This window comes from Raphanus sativus, chromosome 2 (genome assembly GCF_000801105.2).
Source record: "Raphanus sativus cultivar WK10039 chromosome 2, ASM80110v3, whole genome shotgun sequence".
NCBI classification, from domain to species: domain Eukaryota; kingdom Viridiplantae; phylum Streptophyta; class Magnoliopsida; order Brassicales; family Brassicaceae; genus Raphanus; species Raphanus sativus.
In genome coordinates this window covers 5,671,588-5,692,427 of record NC_079512.1, presented here as the reverse complement: position 1 = coordinate 5,692,427, position 20,840 = coordinate 5,671,588, and the positions used below count along the sequence as shown (strand labels likewise).

Genomic DNA, 20,840 nt, shown 5'->3' with positions numbered 1-20,840 from the left:
AATCTTTTTTTTGTACAACTCCTCTTTGTAGGATAAAAAATATTTTTAGAACGAGACACGATTAATCCATTAATTATCAAAACTAACCAACCCATCAAAGACATTATCTCCGACCAGGTTTTAATATACCTGTATTGCATTTGCATGTGAGGTGTTAAGATGTGAATAGAACGACTCACTTCTATTAGATGACTTACAACAGACTAGATATATATACATCTTAGAAAAATCATAAAAGTTGGAATAAATAAGAATTTACATATACAATGTGATATTGAAGCCCTGTTATATTTACAAAAGAAATTAATACTCCTCTAGTGTATAGAGATTACAAATATCTAACTTGTCACAAAGATAGTCGAATGCATGTATACGGAGGGTGAAAATGTTTGTAAATATATTACATTTGTGGGCCGAGATATGAATATATGATGTAAATTGTAATAATTTCACGTTTTGACTACCTCATCTTCGATATAATGATAATCTCGTTCAATGTGTTTAAATAAGTTTTTCGTTCATAGAATATGGGGTTGGCGGCAATGTAAAGAGCATGTTCATTATCAAAAAAACCATCTTCACTGATTTTTGCGGTTCGCCACGTCTAGAAAACAGCTCGAGTATCCATTTGAGTTCTGAACATGTGAGATTTAGAGACTACATGTTGCTTATTCGTCTTCTAAAAAGCGCTGATGCAAGCACCTAAATTCGACTCATATTGCTTAGGCTTAATATGAATAACCGTCAAAAGAAGTTACGTGCAGTCGTATCAACTATCAAGGTAAGAAGAAAAAACAAAACTTTCAGTATGCATTTTGGAGAATGTCATGAGTTACAAGCAACTTAATATGGTATCATATATATTTACAGTATTTTTTTTTCCTGTAACTTATCAATCCTAGCTTCTTCAGCATTCTCCTGACTACTCAATACAAGTGTTTTCGGATCAAAGCCTCGTGTTTTCCGTAGCTGCTTATAAGTCTGGCTGCTGCGTGTTCAGATATGTCAAAAATTCAGAAAATAAGAGCTGCAATAACAAAACTGTGAAGCAAATGAAATGGTGAGCAAAACCATTGTTTTACCCGTGAAAGCAGAAGAAAGTTAGCGTCTCAGAAGAAGCCAAGTTTCTTCCAAACTGAGGCCTATAATAAGATGCTTCCAAGATCTGGCTAACATAATAATACGTGGGATTTCCTAATAGATTCCACTCAGCTAGTTGGTGAAGCTTTGGATCATTTAGGGAGCTGAGATTCTTGAATAGCTGGCTTGGATCAGCCGATGTCCCTGGAATGCTGCTTGTTTCTATTTTTGGTGTTTTGATATTTGAGCTTTTACCAAAGAGTCCCGAGTAACTTTTAAAAGATGAACCTTCGGAGCAAGTTATGCCGCTGTAACTATGATAAAACTGCATATTTGGGTCATCTTGTTTTAGAGGAACATTCATGTTTTCATCTGTATGGACCCATGAGAATTTCTCAAGCTGTTGCTCCATATCCACTCTATAATCTACCTCTATTTCACTTTTCATCTGCATATGAACGTATGCTTTTAGTACATAAATATCCAAAGGATGATGTTAACTGCTTAAAACTAATTCTCTACCTGATTTTTGCATTCAGTGGACATAAGTTTGCTGATGTTTCAGCATGTTCTCCTGTATTTCGCAATATGATGCATAAGTTTGGTAAAGTGAGACCTTAACTAATCATATGGGCACGCCTGCATATGGGAGATTGATTATTTGATTATACCCTATGAGCACGGATTTGATACAAAGACTGTCTTACTGAATTTTCTAGTAGCTGCAAATCATCTTCAAGAGTAGTATTAATGATTGTTTAGGACATGAGAAGATAAAGAGACTAAACAAAAAACTACATACTTCAACATTTTCCAACTTTCTCTTTACCTTTTCTTGTTGAGGAGGAACTTCTCCAGAAAAACAAAACATAAAAAAGACTGAACATTGTTTAAACTTTCTCTTTACTTTTTCTTCCGTAGCACCTTTTCTTTAACAAATTTAAATAACTACTTCTTGTTACGGCTACCGAAACAGTATAACCGTAACAAGAAGGAGTTGTTTAAATTTGTTAAAGAAAACGTGCTACGGAAGACACAAGGATGGCAAACTCGATTCTTAACAATGGCTGGAAAGGAGGTTTTGATAAAGTCTATTGCATATGATATGCCAGTTTTCTCTATGAAGTGTTTCCAACTTCCAGTGGAACTATGCAATGAGATAGATAGTATTATATCATCTTTTCGGTGGGGCTCAACGGGGAACATTGCAAAATGAGTTATGTTGCTTGGAAAAAGATGACAGTATCTAAACTGGCGGGAGGAATGTGATTTAGTTAACTAAAATTTAATCAAGCTCTCTTAGCAAATCAAGTCTGGAAAATTTCTCAACGTACTCATAGTTTAATCTTCTGGGTTCTCAAACATAGATATTTTCGAAATGGCACTATTTGGAATGCTACAAAAGGGTGTCAACCTTCCTATGGATGGAGTTCTTTACTATTTGGTCGAGAGCTCCTAGACAAAGATCTACAAGTGCAAATCGGTAGTGGGACTACTACACAAATGAATGATCATTGGTTACCAACGATTCCACCTAGAGCTCCTTCTCTACTCCCTAATACGAATCCATTATTGGAAGTTTCAAGTTTGATTGACCCGGTTACAAATCAGTGGGATCAACAACAATTGATCGATTGTATAGATTATAATGATCATCATTTAATCCAAAGGACCTACCACATGTTCCTCAACACGATAACGTTGTCTGGAGTTATATAAGAGATGGTAATTATACTGTTAAATCAGGATATCATATGATGACATCGACTACACTCTCTGATACTGACCGACGTCCGCCTCTTGCTCATCATCCAGACCTTGCAAAAAAAATTTGGACTATTGATGCACCACCGAAATTAGAGCACTTCCTATGGCCGTTTTTATCTAATGCTCTTGGAATCAAGTCTACCCTCATATCTCGTAATATCAACGTAAATCAGATATGTTCAAGATGTTGTTTAGGAAGAAACAAAGGATCATCTCTTATTTAGCTGTCCTTTTGCAAACATGCTCTGGCATTTAACATGCATACCTATCACATCTATACCGCAAGTAGATATTCAGTTTGAAGATAAAATAAGAAACTTATTAAAGATTATGGAAGATGAGACGATACCAAGATCAACAAGACTGATACCTATTTGAACATAATGGCGTTTATGGAACTGTAGGAATGATTTACTATATTCTGCAAAGGATCCTTCCATTCAAAAACCTTCCGACTGTATTAATGTTGATATAGTTGAGTGGGTGAGTATTATGCGTCTAGATCCTCAACCTTCTGCTGAGAGTAGAACTTCTTCGAGACAAGCTTCGAGATGGAAACCACCACATGTGGGATGGCTTAAGTGTAACTACGATGTCTCGCTTACACAGTATTCAACATCTGGTATGGGTTGGGTTATTCAGAACTCCGAGAGTATTTTACTAAACTGTGGAATGGGTAAATTTGAAGGTTGGTATACGGTTGAAAAGGCAGAGGCCTCAACATTGATATGGCCAATGCAATGTGCTTGGTCATTGGGATATTGTCGAATAATATTCAAAGGTGATAATTTAAACCTCTGTCAACACTTAGTGAAGCATTCAAGTGCTCCAAAACTCTGTATATTTCTTATGACAATCGAAGCATGAAAGCAACAATTTACATCAACGAATTTTCAACACACGGGACGAGAAGGAAATACAGTGGCATATAATTAGCTAAAACAATTCTTTTGCCACATCAAAATTGGAGTCTGTTCCATACTTGTCCGTCTTTTCCAAAAAAATTTGTAATTTGTGATCAATAAAATTTTTTAAGTTGGCAAAAAAAAAAACAGTTTTATTGTAGTATAGTAATGAAGAAAATAGTGAGGCTTTGATGTAAGCCCAAAGTAAAGGTTTAATGGGCCTAGATCGATTAACATTATCATATAATTTGGAAGCTGTTAAAAATAAGTTGTTGAAAATAAAGCTATTTCAAAAGCTCCACATGTTTTGTAAGCTCTTTGTTGGAGACAGGAGGAGTAATCTTCTTTCCAGATCTCATTACTCTCTTGGTGCTATCAGATCCACAGATAGAAAAAAAAAAGAGAAAACATGTCAAGCTACATCACCAAACATCTACAAAACTAAGCTACATCACCAAACATCTTGCATCGAAGAGCTTACAAAGCATGTGGAGCTTTTGAAACAGGAGATATTGTTTTCTTGGATAACAAAAACGGGAGCTCTTCCTCACTATACCCAAAAAGTTGGTATGTTTTACTTCACTTAATAATTTTGTTTGCTTTTGCAAGTTATTCACGAAATTTGTATGTTGTTTTGCAGGTGAATGTTGGGTTGCGGCCCTTTCAACAGGCCATGCTTATTACATGGCTGCCAATGACATAAAAGGAAAAGAATTAACCATCGAAGCCCTCCTCGATGGTGTTTCTAAGGAGCATCTAATGGGTTCAGGTGGAATTGATCGACTGGAAAACGCAAGGGACTTTATGGTCGATAACGACTATGTCAAGGACATGATTGTCCATAGGCGTCATTCAGTTGCTGATAAGTTTGCTGGTTATGAGATCCTGCTTGAGAAGCTGCTAGCGAGAGGCCCTATGGATGTTGTGTTCGATAATTAGAGTAAGTGTTGATGTTTTCATTGCCATGACATAGGAAGATCAGATAACAAGTAAGGAAGACAAACAACTTAAAACATATGTGTAAGTAATGAGCTCTTAGGTTTTCATAGATGATTGGGTAATATCCAAACGTTTAAGCACACAATGAATATAACAGAAACATTTGTTTGAGCAGTTTTTGTTCAGTTTGATCATGGCAATAAAATAACTTAATTGTACTATCAAGTAAACATTTCAAAGTGGAAGTTTATTGTCAACAAATACGAGACTAAAATGACTAATAGTGGAATCTCAAAGAACATATCGAATTTTGATATTTTTTCTGCAAGTGAGCATAATCTAACCACTCATCATGTTTAAAATATATTTTTTAAGTATGATTACGTGTTGGAGTCTCTCATATATGTCATAGCTTTTACTTTGCATGACTGATATTATATCTTTTAAGCCCTTTTGACATTTAAGATATTCTTAACATTTTCAGATTATATTGGACAAGTAACAAATGTTGGCGGGTTTAATACATATGTATTAGTAATGAACCATCTCTTGTTTACAAAATCATCTTAATTACTGTAGTAATGAATCTTCTTTTGTGAAAACAATAGAAATTGTTGAATCCTAGATCCGCTAATCAGGTTTAAGGATCTTAAAATAAACAAATGATATTTGCCTCAATCAAACATAGATGTTACTCAATGATCTGCGAGGTGTCATGGATGTGAGATTTAGTGGAAACTCAAACCCCACGGATTCAAGTCTTGAATAGGCAGCGTAGCTTAGTTGATACTTCCCTCCAACACCGGCAACAACCTTAGCCATCTTTCCCGCCATGTTTAAGTTGTATGTTTTCCCATCCTTGAACCTTGTTGTTTATGTTCAAGGGAGTATAGTGAAGAGTCGTGGGGATAGTTGACTCATCTTTTGTGCTGACACTCTCTTTATGTGGCGTGATTTGATTGAGTGTTCTCGTGTTTCACGAAAAAGAGTCAGTAAAGCGTTGCGTTTTTTCAATGATGGTGTTTCTGTTGCTATAAATTCTCGGTGCCGGCCCTCTAAACCAAGTTTACTTTTCTTTGGTTTGAGTTCTTCTTTCAGTTGTTCTCTCTTTCTTTGGCTTGAGTTCTCCATTGAGAGTCTCCACATAAAATTTTTAAGGAAAACCACCAATCTAACATGTCAAATCATTACAAAATTTTACTATTTTCTACAATGTCAAATTTCCAAAATAATTACTTTAAAATAACAGATTTCTATAGAACTTAAAGTAAACTAAAAACTCAATTAAAAGAATTAACTTGATATATATACTAAGTCAAAAATTTAACATAAAATTAAATATATTTTAAAATAATAAAAAATTTAAGACTCAAAACTACAATTAAGAATTTAAGCACATATATTTTAAAAGTTGCAGCTACATAAAATTAAAATATACACAAATAATTTTAAAATATCAATATTTTCAAATAAAAAGTATTTTCTAAAGAAAAAAAATATCAAATACATACAAACATGATTGTAATCTCACGAATTCAAACACCTACATTACTTTATATTTCTTCAAATACAAAATTGCAAACTCAATATCAAGGTGGTCTAAATTTAAAATTAGCTTGCAATAATGCTCCTAAACCGGAAAAAGTAATTGGTCTTGAACCAAAATATACAATTGAGCCTTTCGATGTTAGGTAAGTTAGGCCCATTTAAAGATATATAAATAACACTCATTACACAGGTATATACGGGCCTCAATATCTGCTAACATAGGCCCATTTACGGTTAACAATTTTTCGAAGTTGAAGATATTTACCGTTCACTTCTGCAAAACCCGGACTCAGCAATTAATAACCGTCGGGAGCGCGAAGAGGGAAGTTCGAATCGCCGCCATGAATCCAGCAAATGCGACGGCGATGGAAGCCGAAGGTGGAGGAAACGGTGAGGAGTACGAGGTGGGGAAGATGTACGAGGTGAAGCTGACGACTGGAATCGAGTTCAAGGGGATCGTCTTGGCATACGACTCTGATCCGCATGTCGTCATCTTCCATATCCTTTCGATCTTACTCGTTTCTTTATCTCTTTGCTACATCGTCTTCTCATTTGAATTTTACAAGAGGGAACGGCGCCGGAAACCGGTAAATCGATGACTACACGGACGGTGAAAACGAACTTCATATCCAAGGCTACGTTTCTGGCGAAGTTAAACGATCCACTCGCTTCGAACAAGAAGAAGCGTTTCGTTGATCTCAGTGGACTCAAAAAGAAAGAGGCAATCGCTATTAGGTGTTGAATGATTCACTCGTTGTGATTGATTGATTGATCTTACTGAGGAAACGGTATTATGCAGGAAAATCGAGAGCATTGGTGTTGGTGTTACTGCAGAGGCGCAGAAGATCTTCGACGCTTTCTCTAAGACGTAAGGATCTGTTTGTTCTTTCAATCTTTTAGTGTGGTTTAGGTTAGTTCTTGTGGCAAGAAGATAATAAAAGCCTTGGTTGATTCTAATTTGATTCATTGATTGTTAAACAGCTTTTACGAATGGAAAAGAAGGTCTTGAGAGGTTGCTTGTTTAAGGAACTGTGAATCATTAGGACTTCTCTTTTAGTATGTTTGATCTTCTCGATTCAATCTGACGTGTGTGTTTCTCTTGGTGTGCTGAAGATGCATACTTTTTTCTGTATTTGCTCTATTAGTCTTGCCTTCAGTGTTTGCTGCTATGAAAATGCATTTAAATCAGCTTCAAACCTCAAATATTAACTCTAGTCTTCTTTCAAGGATCGAGTAGAATGTAAACAGCTAGTTTATGTTACCATTGGATGAGTTTGCTTATGTCAGGTTCGAGATGGTTATAGGCTGCCTATGTTGTGTACACTCAGATTTTTTTGTTTCAGTAATTAAGAACCGGCCATCACGAATGGCAGTAGACTCTTATATATGTCAGTTGATACAAGTTTCAGGGCAACAAAACCAGCAACATGTAAATCTCTTTAATTGAATGCTTATGTGCTGCTGCATCATTCCAGGCATCGTGTCAAGTGGGATAACAAAGACATAGTGATAAATGAAGATGTGCGTATTTCTAGCCCTTACCATTCTGATTGTGTCACTGGAGGAACTCGTGCTGCCAATGATCAAATTAAGAAAGTGGTAAGTGTCAGTAATACCAAAGTACATCCTTGTATTTCCCCGTAGATGATATTAATATAGGTTTTGTTTCACAGCTGAAGATCGTGAGAGAGAAGATTCAACGCAGTAGTGACACATGATGCAACTGAAGGAGTTGTCCACTGAAAAAACAGCAAAAGGGTAAAGCTGTTACTATAGTGAATAAGTGAATGTATTTGCTTATAATGGTAGAAGAGATTGAGTGTGGGTGATGACAAGAACATAGAGAGAGTTTTGGTGTTTTCTTGTGTATATAGCAAATTAGAATCCTCTGGACCAAAAAATCATACATGTATAGAAGAAGCATACCTATTCCCTAATGAGAAGGAAGACATTTTTACATTTTCTTTTCAATACATTGAAACAGAGAGCTGTAGTGGATTGATTTCTTGATCTATAGTTAAGACTTAGGATAGTAAATGTTGCAGATCAAGAATATTATGGACCTTTCGTACACAAGTATTGTAGTTTATGTTCTAACATCAGGTTTCACTCCTTCTAAACGAAGCCTCGTTTTATCTGGACATTTTTTGATTGCATATTCCCTGCTAAAGCAAATACAGCAACTCTTATGGTTTCACTGCTGTAACATGAAAAAGACAAGCACCCAAAAATGATCATACAAGTAATCAAACAGCTTATTTATAAGCAAACAGCCTTATTTCCAAAGCTACCAATTTACAGGATCCAAAGTTACCTTAACTTGTTTTCTCCTTCAAACCGTCTTAACGGTTCCTGGAGTTGAACACAGTTCTAGCAGATCATTTCCTGGAAGAGGAACAGGGTCTATAAGCTGAGGTACGTCAGCGCAATGCCTGCTTCCACCAGATCTTCATTAGAGAGCTCCTGAACTGATTTGGGAAGCATCTTGCTAAGACTGAGCAAGAAGTTCATGCATGCATGCTGTACTCAGATTCTGGTTCTTTGCACGAATCTCAACTGTAAGAAGTTCATGCATGATGTCCTCTAACAGATTCCTCCCCTGGCAGTAAAAACAGAAGTCACAAAGCGTTTGAGAGAGCACTCTCCGGAGATAAATAAGAAGTTTCCATCATTCTTTAGTGTCTTACCTGTGAAGGAAGAACTTGAAACCCATTGACATCTATGCTTTCCTTTACTGATGATGAAGTTTTCTCAAGCAAATATTTAGACTCATCTAACGTGCCAATAGCTTCTGGAGCCTCAACACCAGGAAGCCACCATCTTTGTCATGGAGTTTGGTAAAGGGGAGCATTCCTGATAAACACCAACCAGGAGCTAACCAAATATTTTGTCTCTGTACAATCTTGTAATAGAAATATGCAGGAATCTCAAGTTACCTGAGCAGATGGGAAGAGCCTTACTTAGGTCATCGTGACTTGATACTCAGCATAACTTTCTGATCATACAAGTAATCAAACAGGGTATTTATAAGCTCGAACATCTCCTTTCCAAAGTTACCAATTTACAGGATCCAAAAAGAAAACACACCTCCCAATCAGATAACTACTACACCATACTTGTTTTATAATCTGCAAAAGGTGTTCTTCCATACGCCATTTGGTACAATATGCAACTAAGTGACCAAATATCTGATGGCCTCCCATATTTTTTATTCGTGTTGCAAAGGAATGCCTCTAGCGAGGCCTGTTTTTAGGTTGCCATATGTTCCATTGCCTTTGTCTAAGAGGGTTGAGTTTGTTAAGAACATTTTGTTGGTGAGAGAGATGTTCAGGCTTTGGATGATGATGACTTTATCCTAATTGGTCGATATTAGCATATACTTTCTTGAATATTTGCGTTACTTTGGTATTTAACGAAGAAGAGAAGCGTAGTAGTGAATAAGTGAATATAATGCTTATAATGGTGGCAGAAATTGAAATTGGGTGATGACAAGAAGTACAGTGAGTGTTGGTGTTTTCTTCTGTATATAGCAAATAAGAATCCTTAACCAATACACGGAAACTGAGAGCTGTAGTGAATCTTACGTGGTTGTAAAACACATTGTTTATCAGTAATTTTGACACACCTTTTCTCATGTACAGACACCTAAAACTCCTTTTAATAGACGATGTTACCAGGTCCATTCTCTGATCCTCTTCTTGTTTGTGTGTTTCCGGAAAGTTGTTATCCTTCTACTAATGATACGTTTGTTACATCTAAACATACATACGTAGAATAGATTCCTATATCATCTACATTACAGATTATGTGGTGAGGTAAGCCCCCACAGATTTGGTGGAAACTAAGAGATCATGCGCATAATCTACAGGTAGGAATAGGATTTAATATTCTTCCAAAGTCAGTAAAACTTGTTAATATGACCATTTGATACAAATTCAGGTGCATGCATACACGTTTAGGGATGAACACGAGTACTTACTACACTTCAACTTCAGCCAAGACTCGTATAAGGAATATATAAGAGTACTGGACCAATGAGAATGGAGTTGATGGACTCTTCACCGATTTCACAGGTAGCCTCCATAGCTTTCAAGAATGGACATCTCCATTACCTGAAACGTCCAGCTCTCCACGACAGCTCTTTGGTTAAATTGCTTCATTGGTCCTCCCTCTTGAAGTACCACAGTGTATCCATTGACTTTTACATCATTCTTACTACAAACAGTTACCCACGTTTACGGAAATAGTTATTGAATCCAAAATAGAAACACAAAGGAGTCTTGGAGATTGAATCAACTGACTTCTATGATGCCAAAAAAGAAGAAAAACTCTTTCTCTATCAAGAAAAACTCCCTCAGAAAGATCTTTCATTTGACTGTGTGAGACGTGAAGTAGAGAGTATGACATTTGAATGATGCAGACCGCACAATATTCTGTTCGATATTTTCACTTTCTCAGTTCCAAGTATATAAATCTCTATAATATTATTTGAGAAGTCAGTTTCCTATGTGTCGCGCTTACGTTAACTCTCACGATGGTTGATTACATTGATACCCTTAATGAATTAAAAATATTACATTTAATACCTATTATTTTTTAAATTTCTTTTTTGAAATTTTCCATACAACATATATATTTTTTTGTCGGCCATATAACATATATATTAAAAAGGAAAATTTGTAAATTTTAAAAATCAAATTTAAAAACGAAAATATATGTATATATAATATGATTTCATTAAAAAGAAAATTTCACAAGATAATAGTATTCTATTTTAAAAATATTTTTAAATAACATAAATTATAATTTTGAAGTAATAAATACTTACTTTATATCTATTGTTTCTTAGATGAAAAATATATTTGCATATAATGTGATTTCATAAAAATAAATTTCAGAAAGATAATCTTGATATTAGAAAAAGAAATATTATTTATTTTAAAACATAATTTTAAACAATACAAATTATATATCTATCTATAATATAATTTGAGAAGTCAATTTCCTATGTGTCACACTCACGTTATTTTTCACGATAGTTGATTACACGGATAACTTTAATGAATTAAAAATATTACATTTAAATACTATTATTTTTTTAGTTTTCTTTTTTAAATTCTCCATATAACATATATATTAAAAAGGAAAAAAATATAAAATTTTAAAAATCGAATTTAAAAACAAAAATATATGTATATATAATATGATTTCATTAAAAAGGAAATTTCACATTATAGTAATATTCTATTTAAAAAAAAATTAAATAACATAAAATATACTTTTGAAGTAATAAAATACTAACTTTATATCTACTGTTTCTTATATGAAAAATATATACATTTGTATATAATGTGATTTCATAAAAACAAATTTCAGAAAGATAATTTTGATATTAGAAAAAGAAATATTGTTTATTTTAAAACATAATATTAAACAATAAAAAAAATATATTTTCAAAGTAATATAAATATTTTGATATATCTATCTAATTTCTTAGATGATTACATAAAATAATTAAGTAACATAAACTAATCAACCTTAAATCTAAAATAATAGATTATATTAAAATTAAGGAAGACAACAACCAACCTAAATGCAAATAAGAAAATTAATCAAATTTTTAATATATTTAGAATAAAAATATTATAGTTGAATTCAGAGAAATAAATACAATCCAATATACCTAAATGATAACTAAATCGACTAGATATAACATATCTAAAATCATATGTTTAATTAAAGTAATGTAATATTATTAATATAAATTATGCATAAAATTTATAAATTAAATTTAAAATTAAAGTATATAGCAATCAACTATCATAGTATATTTATTTTATAAATATTTATACCCGTGCATGAGCACGGGAAAATCAGCTAGTATAAATTATTTGTGACAAATTTTATGTATTAATTGATGTGTAATAAAATTGGTAATAAGTTAAAAAAATTAAAATCAGTAAAGTAACAATATTATTTTCTCTCTGGTTTGATTTGGCTTAAAAACTTGATATTCGTACAATATTTCTCAAGCAGATCTGATTTTCCAGACAATACGTTGAATAATTGCACTAGACCATTCAGATTGAAGGTTGTGGAAGAGTAAGCAGATCAAATTAAAAGACAAGAGACTATAGACAAACACATTATAGATTTCACTTTTGAGATAAATTTATTCTCTGGATCACATATGATTTAACAGATAAACTGTTTACATAGTATCGTTTAAGACGAATCTTTATTTGTTGTACGTATAGAGATATTAGCACGGATAATAGCAATTACACTGGGGAGGAACTATAGGAGCAGTGATATCATCACACCTTCCAATTCCTTTGTATTGAGCCGCACACTTTTCTCTGCATTTCTTTCCTCTTTCACATGTCCAAGTTTCAAAACAATCCTTTGCTTCTCCTACCATTTTCTTGTTTCCTATTAATTATAATCGTAACAAATAGAAAAAAAACAAATATTTACATTTACATTAACAAAAATCTCAGTTAAGTTAAGTATACAACATAATTTTGTTTTCGGATAAAATTTTCAAACAAATAATAAAACTTTACCTGAAGAAGAAATGATGAAAACGATCATAAGTACAAAGAGAACAGAAGAGAAAGAGATCTTTATTTCTTTTTTATTTTCTTTGAGTTTGAGATGATTGAAGAGAATAAGTTTAACTGATAATCTACCTTTCAGATTATCTTATATTTATAGGTAAATATAACGAAAATGTGTAACTTTTAGTCAAAGTAATATTAAATTAGGCAAAGTAAATATATAACTCCTAGTCTAAGTAAATGCATATATATTCTTATAGTAATGTTTACTCCCTCCGTTTCAATTTATTTGTCGTTCTAGACTTCGGCACACAGATTAATAAAACATTTAATTTTGTATATTTACTAGATAAAAGCATCATTACCAATACATCTAATTAGATTTCAACCAATAGAAAAATAGATTAGATCAAAAAGTCAATAAATTTTGCATTGAAATCATAAAACGACACTTATTTTGAAACGAAAATTTTGCTCCAAAACGACATATAATTTGAAACGGAGGGAGTACTTAGTTAGTAATTTTTATTTATTTCTTATTACCAAATTAAATAAATTAAATCTTGAATAATTTTGTTTGAAATATTCAATAAAACTCATTGATTACGTTCCAGATTTTATGATATTCTTAGTCAAAGTCAATATACATTAGGTGTTTTTCCTACACCATGTGCAGTGATAAATTTTAAAATTTTAAATCTATCTTATTAAAACAGAAGTACACATATAGAATACCCATTAATTTTCAGTGTTATTTACAATTGCATGCCACTGAAAATTAAATTGAATTTCCTATTTTAATGTTTGTCTTTTTCAGTTAGATTAATGTATTTTTTTCTTTTCTATTTTAATGTTTGTCTTTTTAGTTAGATTAATGTATTTTGTTTTTTATTCTTCAACAATTAATGATATTTTAAAGTTGTTTTTTTGTCAATTTAAAGTTGTCTAAACTATTTGAAAATATAAAAAAATAGTCAAAAATAAACATATAAAGTAGATAAATAATAATCAAACACCAAAAATATTTAAAATATATATTTATTCTCCATCCAAATATTGAAGTTCAACCTGTTTTTTAATTTTTAATTTAGGTATTTTGGCTTACATTACTCAAATTTATATGTTTTGAGAAATTTAAAGTATATATAAATTTTTAAAATTTTAAAATAATTCAAACGGGTTATCCGTATCCGAACCAAACCCGCAAATACCCGAATCAAACCGAAACCAAAATTTATAAATATTTGAATGTTACTGAAATCTTTAAATTCGGGAATCTCAAACCCAAATAGATTTTAACCGAATCAGTGGGTATCCAAATACCGTTCCCTAAGTAGTCAATGTAAAACGATCAATTATTACAAATACATCATTTAGTATAAATAAATAAAAACTAAAACAGAAAATTAATATCCGTGCGGTCGCACGGATCAAGATCTAGTTATAATTAAAATGTAATTTATTAATATTATATATTTTATTATTTTGACTAATAATTAATATAAATATCATTTAGTTAAAGCATAAAATTAAGAGAAAGTAATTATGTTTATTTTAAATTACATTTAAAAATATATATGTATATATTTAAAGGAATTTGCACCCTATAACCAAAAAAAACATAAAACCACCATCTAACCAAAAATACTATCTCTCTCTCTCTCCTTATTTCTCTTCCTATTTCTCTCCACTCTCTCTATTAAAATCTAATTTTCCTTTTTTTGGTTATTTGGCAAATAATCCCTATATTTAAAATTTGAATCTTAGATAATTTTTTATTCTATTTCTTTTGGCTAAATATATTAAATCAATTTGTACAAAATTACTAAAAATCATATAAAAATTGTATAGTTATAAAAAATAAAACTAAACAACATTTATAAAATTTGTAGATATCTAAAAGAAACTAATGATATTACGATTAAAATTTTATAATTTTTTTAGAAATGCAGAAAATTTTAGATTTCAAAAATTTTATAATTATAAAAGTAAAATTAATTAATATTTCGAAATTCAAAATGTCATATTTTAATATATTTATTTTAGTGATGATTTATGAGTTATTACCATATTCTAAAAAGTTTTCCAAAAATATAAATCAACATTAAATGTAATATATGAGTTATTGCCATATTCTAAAAAGTTTTCAAAAAAATATATATCAGCAATAAATGTAATTGTCCATGTCATATTTAGCCATATGATATGCCATCAATCTTAATAGCCATGTCACATTTTTTTTTCAAAAACGATTGTAGAGAAGACATGTGGCAAATTCCTTAGCAAATAATGTCTAGGGGATTCATACATTAATTCATAGTCAAAGTAAATATACATATAATGTTGTTCCTATTTGCTTACTTTGGTATTTCTTAGTAGTACATATAATAATTTTTTCTATAGACATTAAAAACACATCTAAACTATTAAAGCTGAAGTACAAAAATGAATTAATCCTTAGAGTTGCACAAAAATTACATTCAAATGCAACTGGCATTTAACAGCCGTTTTATATTCACTGCCTATCTAAATTATAATTTCGCTAGATCATTAATCCGCTGAACATTACTTTCTTTTCGTTATGCATTGTTGTTATCCCTCGGTTATAAACTAATTTACATATATATGCCTACAATCTAGATCTCTTGCGTGATACACTCCACAAAATCTAACTATTAAATACAAAAATAACAATGTTCCATATTGATACGCACGAGTCACAGCCTTATACATTTACATTTCTTCTACTTACAGAACAGACAAAGAACAATATGGTAGTATGGCACCAACCAAATTTTTGTTTTTCTTAAGGAGATGAAACCTACAAAACCAGTTCGTGTGTACAACGTGAAGTTTTTTTTTTGAGAAAAAAACAATCTATTTATTAAAAGTGAAGTACAAATAAAAATTCACTCTTCTTTTTAATATTTACCAACTTGTGCCATTAATATTAACTCTTCTTTTAATAAAATCGGAAATTAGTATAATTAATGGAATATCTTTTTAAATGTTAGTTACCTTAAATTTCAAAACAAAATCTTAGTAGATATGCACAATCTCTCTGACAATAACTAAAATATGGAGCATAAATAAATCATTGATTAAATTGTTGGCTACTAATGACCTGATTGGCTGATTCCACTGCATCTATAGTTTTTATTATAAACAGCGATTTCATAACAATATATAGGTATTTACTATTTTTAATTTATATTATTAAAATTGAAGTACAAATTAAGTTTGTTTGGAAACATAGATAACAATTTTTAAAAGATGTTTGTTTGTAAATTTGGATAACTGTTAAAAATAGGTTTGTTTACAAACATGAATATCAATTTAAAAAAAATATGTTTATTTGGAAACATAAATAGCAATATAAAAAGGATATAATATTGTTTGAAAACATAGATAACAGTATATTAAGAAAAAAAAATTATGTTATTAAGAAAAATTGGAAATCTACTATATTATGAGAAACTATATATTTGTATCAATTTTAAAATATACGAAAATGAGTTAATCTAATTATCTAAAAAACATCATTTCTCTAAAATAATCATAAAACAAAATTTAAACTTTATATAAGTATTTCAAATCAAAATAATAATTTAAAGTTGATTTATATCAAAAAATGATTTAAAATATACATATATTCAAAAAAATATTTTTACTAAAATATTTTCCAATAATCATTATAAAAAATGTTTTCAATATATGTGATTATTGAAAATATAATATATGTGATTATTTATATGATAGTACGTATAAAATACTATTAATCATATGTTTAATGTGTTTTTAAAGGAAATAATAGAATGTGAATTAGGGGTGGGAATTCGGGTACCCATCGAGTTCGGTTTAGGTCTGTTTGGGTTTTGGTTTTTCGGGGTCAAAGATTTCAGTTCCATTCGGATATTTATAAATTTTTGTTCGGATTTGAATTCGGGTCTTTGTGGGTTTGTTCAGGTTCGGATAACTCATTTAAATTCATTATATATTTTAAATTTCTCAAAATATATAAACAAAATAAGATATTACATATAAATTTGAATAACATATATCAAAATACCTGAACTTAACATATAAATTGGTTTGATTTAAATATTTGGATAGAGAATCAATAATTATGTTAAGTATTTTTGGTGATTTGAGTATACTTTAACTATTTTAGATATTTACATTTGACTATTTATATATATTTTCAATTATTTAAACCAACTTATAAGTACCATATATATTCTAGATGTTTTTATATACAAGTATATAAATCTATTTGAAATACATTCAGGTATCTGAGATACTTCGGTCGGATCGGAATCGGTTTCAGTTCTCTAAATACCAAAATTTTGATATTTAATCAATTTCGGTTCGGTTTTGTACTTCTTTTTGGATCGGAATCGGTTCGATTTTTTAGATTCGGATTTTTTGCCAAACTCTAATATTGACATGAAAACAACATATTTCATAAAAATATACACCCGCACGGGCGTGCGGGTCAAAATCTAGTCTAATCTATTAAAAGAGAAGTACATTTTGTACTTAACCCTCAGTTTTCCTCAATATTTACCTCCTCATGCCACTGATATTTTTTTTTCCTTCAAAGCTTCATATATTAAATTGCAAGTGACAAAGGGGAACAAAACCAAACGCCCTACAGAACCGCCCACACTGTTTTAAGATTCGTTAAAACAGAAACTAAACAAAAGGAGACAAAAAAACAACAGACGACTCCCCTCTGTTTCAGACCAGAGTACCTAACATAGCTCATCAAACCCATCCTCTCTCTTCGAAGGAAAGAAAATCAGAGGAGCCTACTTTCATTCACAAATAGTTCAAAAAGCCACATTGGGGGACCAGCAGCTACGTACGAGTTCACTCTCCCCTCTCTCGTGACACTTTGTGCAATGATCGTTGCTCCTCTGTTTTCCTCAATCCTCACATGTTTTAGTTGAAACTCTTCCATCAGTCTGAGTTTTCTTACCACCTCCTCCACCTGAAACCCAATCGCCGGCCATTGGTGCGGCTTTTGCAGCGCCAGGAACATCTCTTTAAAATCACCTGAAAACACAACCTTGTTGTAGCGAAGGCTAGTCATACTCTCAACAGCCCACAAAAGAGTTTCAAATCTAGCATCCTCCAGACTGTTAATGCTTGCAAAAGCTCTTCTACTATGTAACAGGACCACTCCTCTGTGATTTCTTACCACCCAAGCAACTCCTAATAGCTTTGAATTTTTATTCCATTCAAATGCTATGTTACAGTTCAGCCATCCTTGAGGCGGTGGTGTCCATCTGCGCTTTGGTCTGCTTGCACTTCGTAGCTCCTTCTTGACCGTTTCTTCTTCCACTTCTTGTGCAAGAAACCATTCCTCAGCATCCAAAATAGCTTTCTCTTTAATCTCCTCCGGGTCCCATCTTCTGCCATTAAACAGGAGATCATTTCTGCTTTTCCAGATAAACCATAGTACCCAAGGCCAAGCTCTTTTCTCATCAGCTACCTCTCTGTTACTCGTTTTAACATTGAGAAGGTAGTTAATATTTGAGAAGATGCTGCCATTTTGGAAGCCAAATTGCGGGTGAGGAATTCGCAAGAGAGCCCATGTTTGCCTCGCTGGATCACAATCAAACAGCACATGATGTATCGATTCCCCTTCCAGTCCACAAACCTGACATCTGCTGTCAATTGACAACCCTCTTTTGGAAATCAGGTCCACCACCGGGAGTGCCTCACTGAGAGCTTTCCAAATGAAGGTTCTGATTTTGGGAGCCGTAGTGATCTTCCACACTCTCTCTTTTATCGAGTTAATTGATGGCTGCATCAAAACCTCAGGGTACAGTTCCTTGATCTTCATCTCTTGTGCTAATTTATACGCCGAGCTAACCGTAAAATTGCCACTTCTCGTTTGTGTCCACACAAACCCATCTGGTCTAGACGTCACCGGCTGATTCTCCAGTATGAGTCTCATACTATTAACTCTTCTTTATTTTGAGAAAAAAACAATGATTCTCCAGTATGAGTCTCATACTATTAACTCCACTGATATTAAACACAGAGTTTTGTTTTAAAATTAAACCGAGATACACAATTATTTTATTAATAACCCATAAAATTATAAAATCATTACTAAACTACTTGATCATCGGTTGCCTTGCCTACCTATCTTTCTATACAATTAATAAAACACAACATTGAGTCTTATTACTAAACCATACAATCATACATAATCAAATCACATATATCCAAAACTCAATTCAATAATTTATAATTTTATATAGCAATTGTATATGTATTTCAGAACCAATTCTTTCTCGGTTTAGTGGTATCAATAGAATCAAATCCAACATTTTGGGAATTAATGGACTACTTTTCATACCAAGTTTGTAAAATGTACCACATAATTTGATATTATATATCATGATTATTCATATTATCCATTATATATCATACTAATTTTTGGTTCCTATTTTTGTCACATTTGTGTGTTTCTAAGTTTTTCTTCATAATATTTTATAACTTTTTTGCGAATATTTTTTTTATTATATCCAAAATATATTTAAAATTCTAAAATTGATTGATTAATCTAAGAAGATATTTTCTGCCCACAAATCTAAACTAATGACTTCGTAGGGAAATCAAATTATTTAGAAAACATTTCCTATTTTAAAGCAATCATCATAACTAAAAAGATATCAATCTTACTAAGAATAACTTTGTATTTCTGTTTTAGCTAATAAAACGTATATATTGTTACTTCAAGATTCAAATCCGATTAATTGACACACATTAATCCTTGCAAATCACGTTTGACTTACCTGTTATTCTCTTAACAATAAAAAGTATATTAAATTATTCAAAATATATATTCTGTTATGAAAAAAGTAACAGGAACTTAATGGGCTAATAACCTTAAACTATGTATTTCTATTGTCCAAATTATAATTAACTTTTAAATCGTGTTTGGTATGATTGTCATTAATTTTGAAGAAAATTTATTTAAAAACTATTGTTACATGTTTTAAAAGTATTTTTACTACATCAGTAACAACATAAAATCACTTGGTTAATATAGATTTCGTAATACCATTTTAAAAAATATTGTACATTATATTTATTAAAATAAAATGAACATTAATAAATTATACGATGGTACGTATAAAAAATATAATTTATATGATGGTACATATAAAAATATTATTTATATGATTACTTATATGATGGTACATATAAAATATAATTAATTATATGATGACACATATATGATGTATAATAGTGATTAAGGATGGACGTTCGGATACCCATTCAGGTTCAGTTTGGGTCTTTGCTGGTTCGGTTTGTGTTTGGATAACCCATTTAAATTATTTTTAAAATTTTAAAATTCATTATATATTTTTTATTTTTCAAAATCTATAAACAAAATAATATGTTACATATAAATTTGAATAACATATGTCACAATGCCCGAACTTAACATATAAATTGGTTTGGTTTAAAAATTTGGATAGAGAATCAATAATTATTTTAAGTATTTTTGGTGTTATGAGTACTTTAACTATTTTAGATATTTACTTTTGATTATTTGTATATTATTTCAAGAATTTAAACCAACGTAAAAGTATCATATATATTTTGGATGTTCTTATATACACTAAATCTAAAATAATTAATATATAAATATATAAATCTATTTCGGATATATTCTGGTACGCCAAATACTTTGGTTTGGATCACATCCGGTTTTGGTTCTCTAAATACCAAATTTTTGAATCATTTAGATATTTAATCAATTTTGATTCGGGTTTGGTACTATTTTTTCGGGTCGGGATCAGTTCGGTTCTTCATATACGGATTTTTTTCTAATCCTAATATTGACATGAAAAACAAACAGTAATAAATTTTTGAAAAAATACAGCCGCGCGGGCTCGCGGATCAAAATCTAGTATAAATTAAATTTCAATCTTTAATGTCTAAACATTAAAAGTTCTACAAAAATTAACTATGAAAGGCTAAAAAGATATCCACACATGTGTGGTTTAGCGGTATG

At 31.2% G+C, this 20,840-nt stretch overlaps 1 protein-coding gene and 1 pseudogene across 1 annotated transcript; one reads left to right on the top strand and one right to left on the bottom strand.

The window, feature by feature from the left end:
* Positions 1-1,078: 1,078 nt before the first annotated feature.
* LOC108832075 (agamous-like MADS-box protein AGL30) lies at positions 1,079-2,418 on the bottom strand (annotated as a pseudogene).
* Positions 2,419-6,530: 4,112 nt separating this feature from the next.
* On the top strand, positions 6,531-8,251 carry LOC108840430 (uncharacterized). The gene is made up of 5 exons (XM_018613261.2): positions 6,531-6,737; positions 6,803-6,974; positions 7,039-7,107; positions 7,715-7,838; positions 7,913-8,251. Exons 1-5 carry the CDS (start codon positions 6,581-6,583, stop codon positions 7,955-7,957), a joined length of 567 nt encoding a protein of 188 aa, XP_018468763.1. The 5' UTR covers positions 6,531-6,580; the 3' UTR covers positions 7,958-8,251.
* The last annotated feature ends 12,589 nt before the right edge of the window (positions 8,252-20,840 follow it).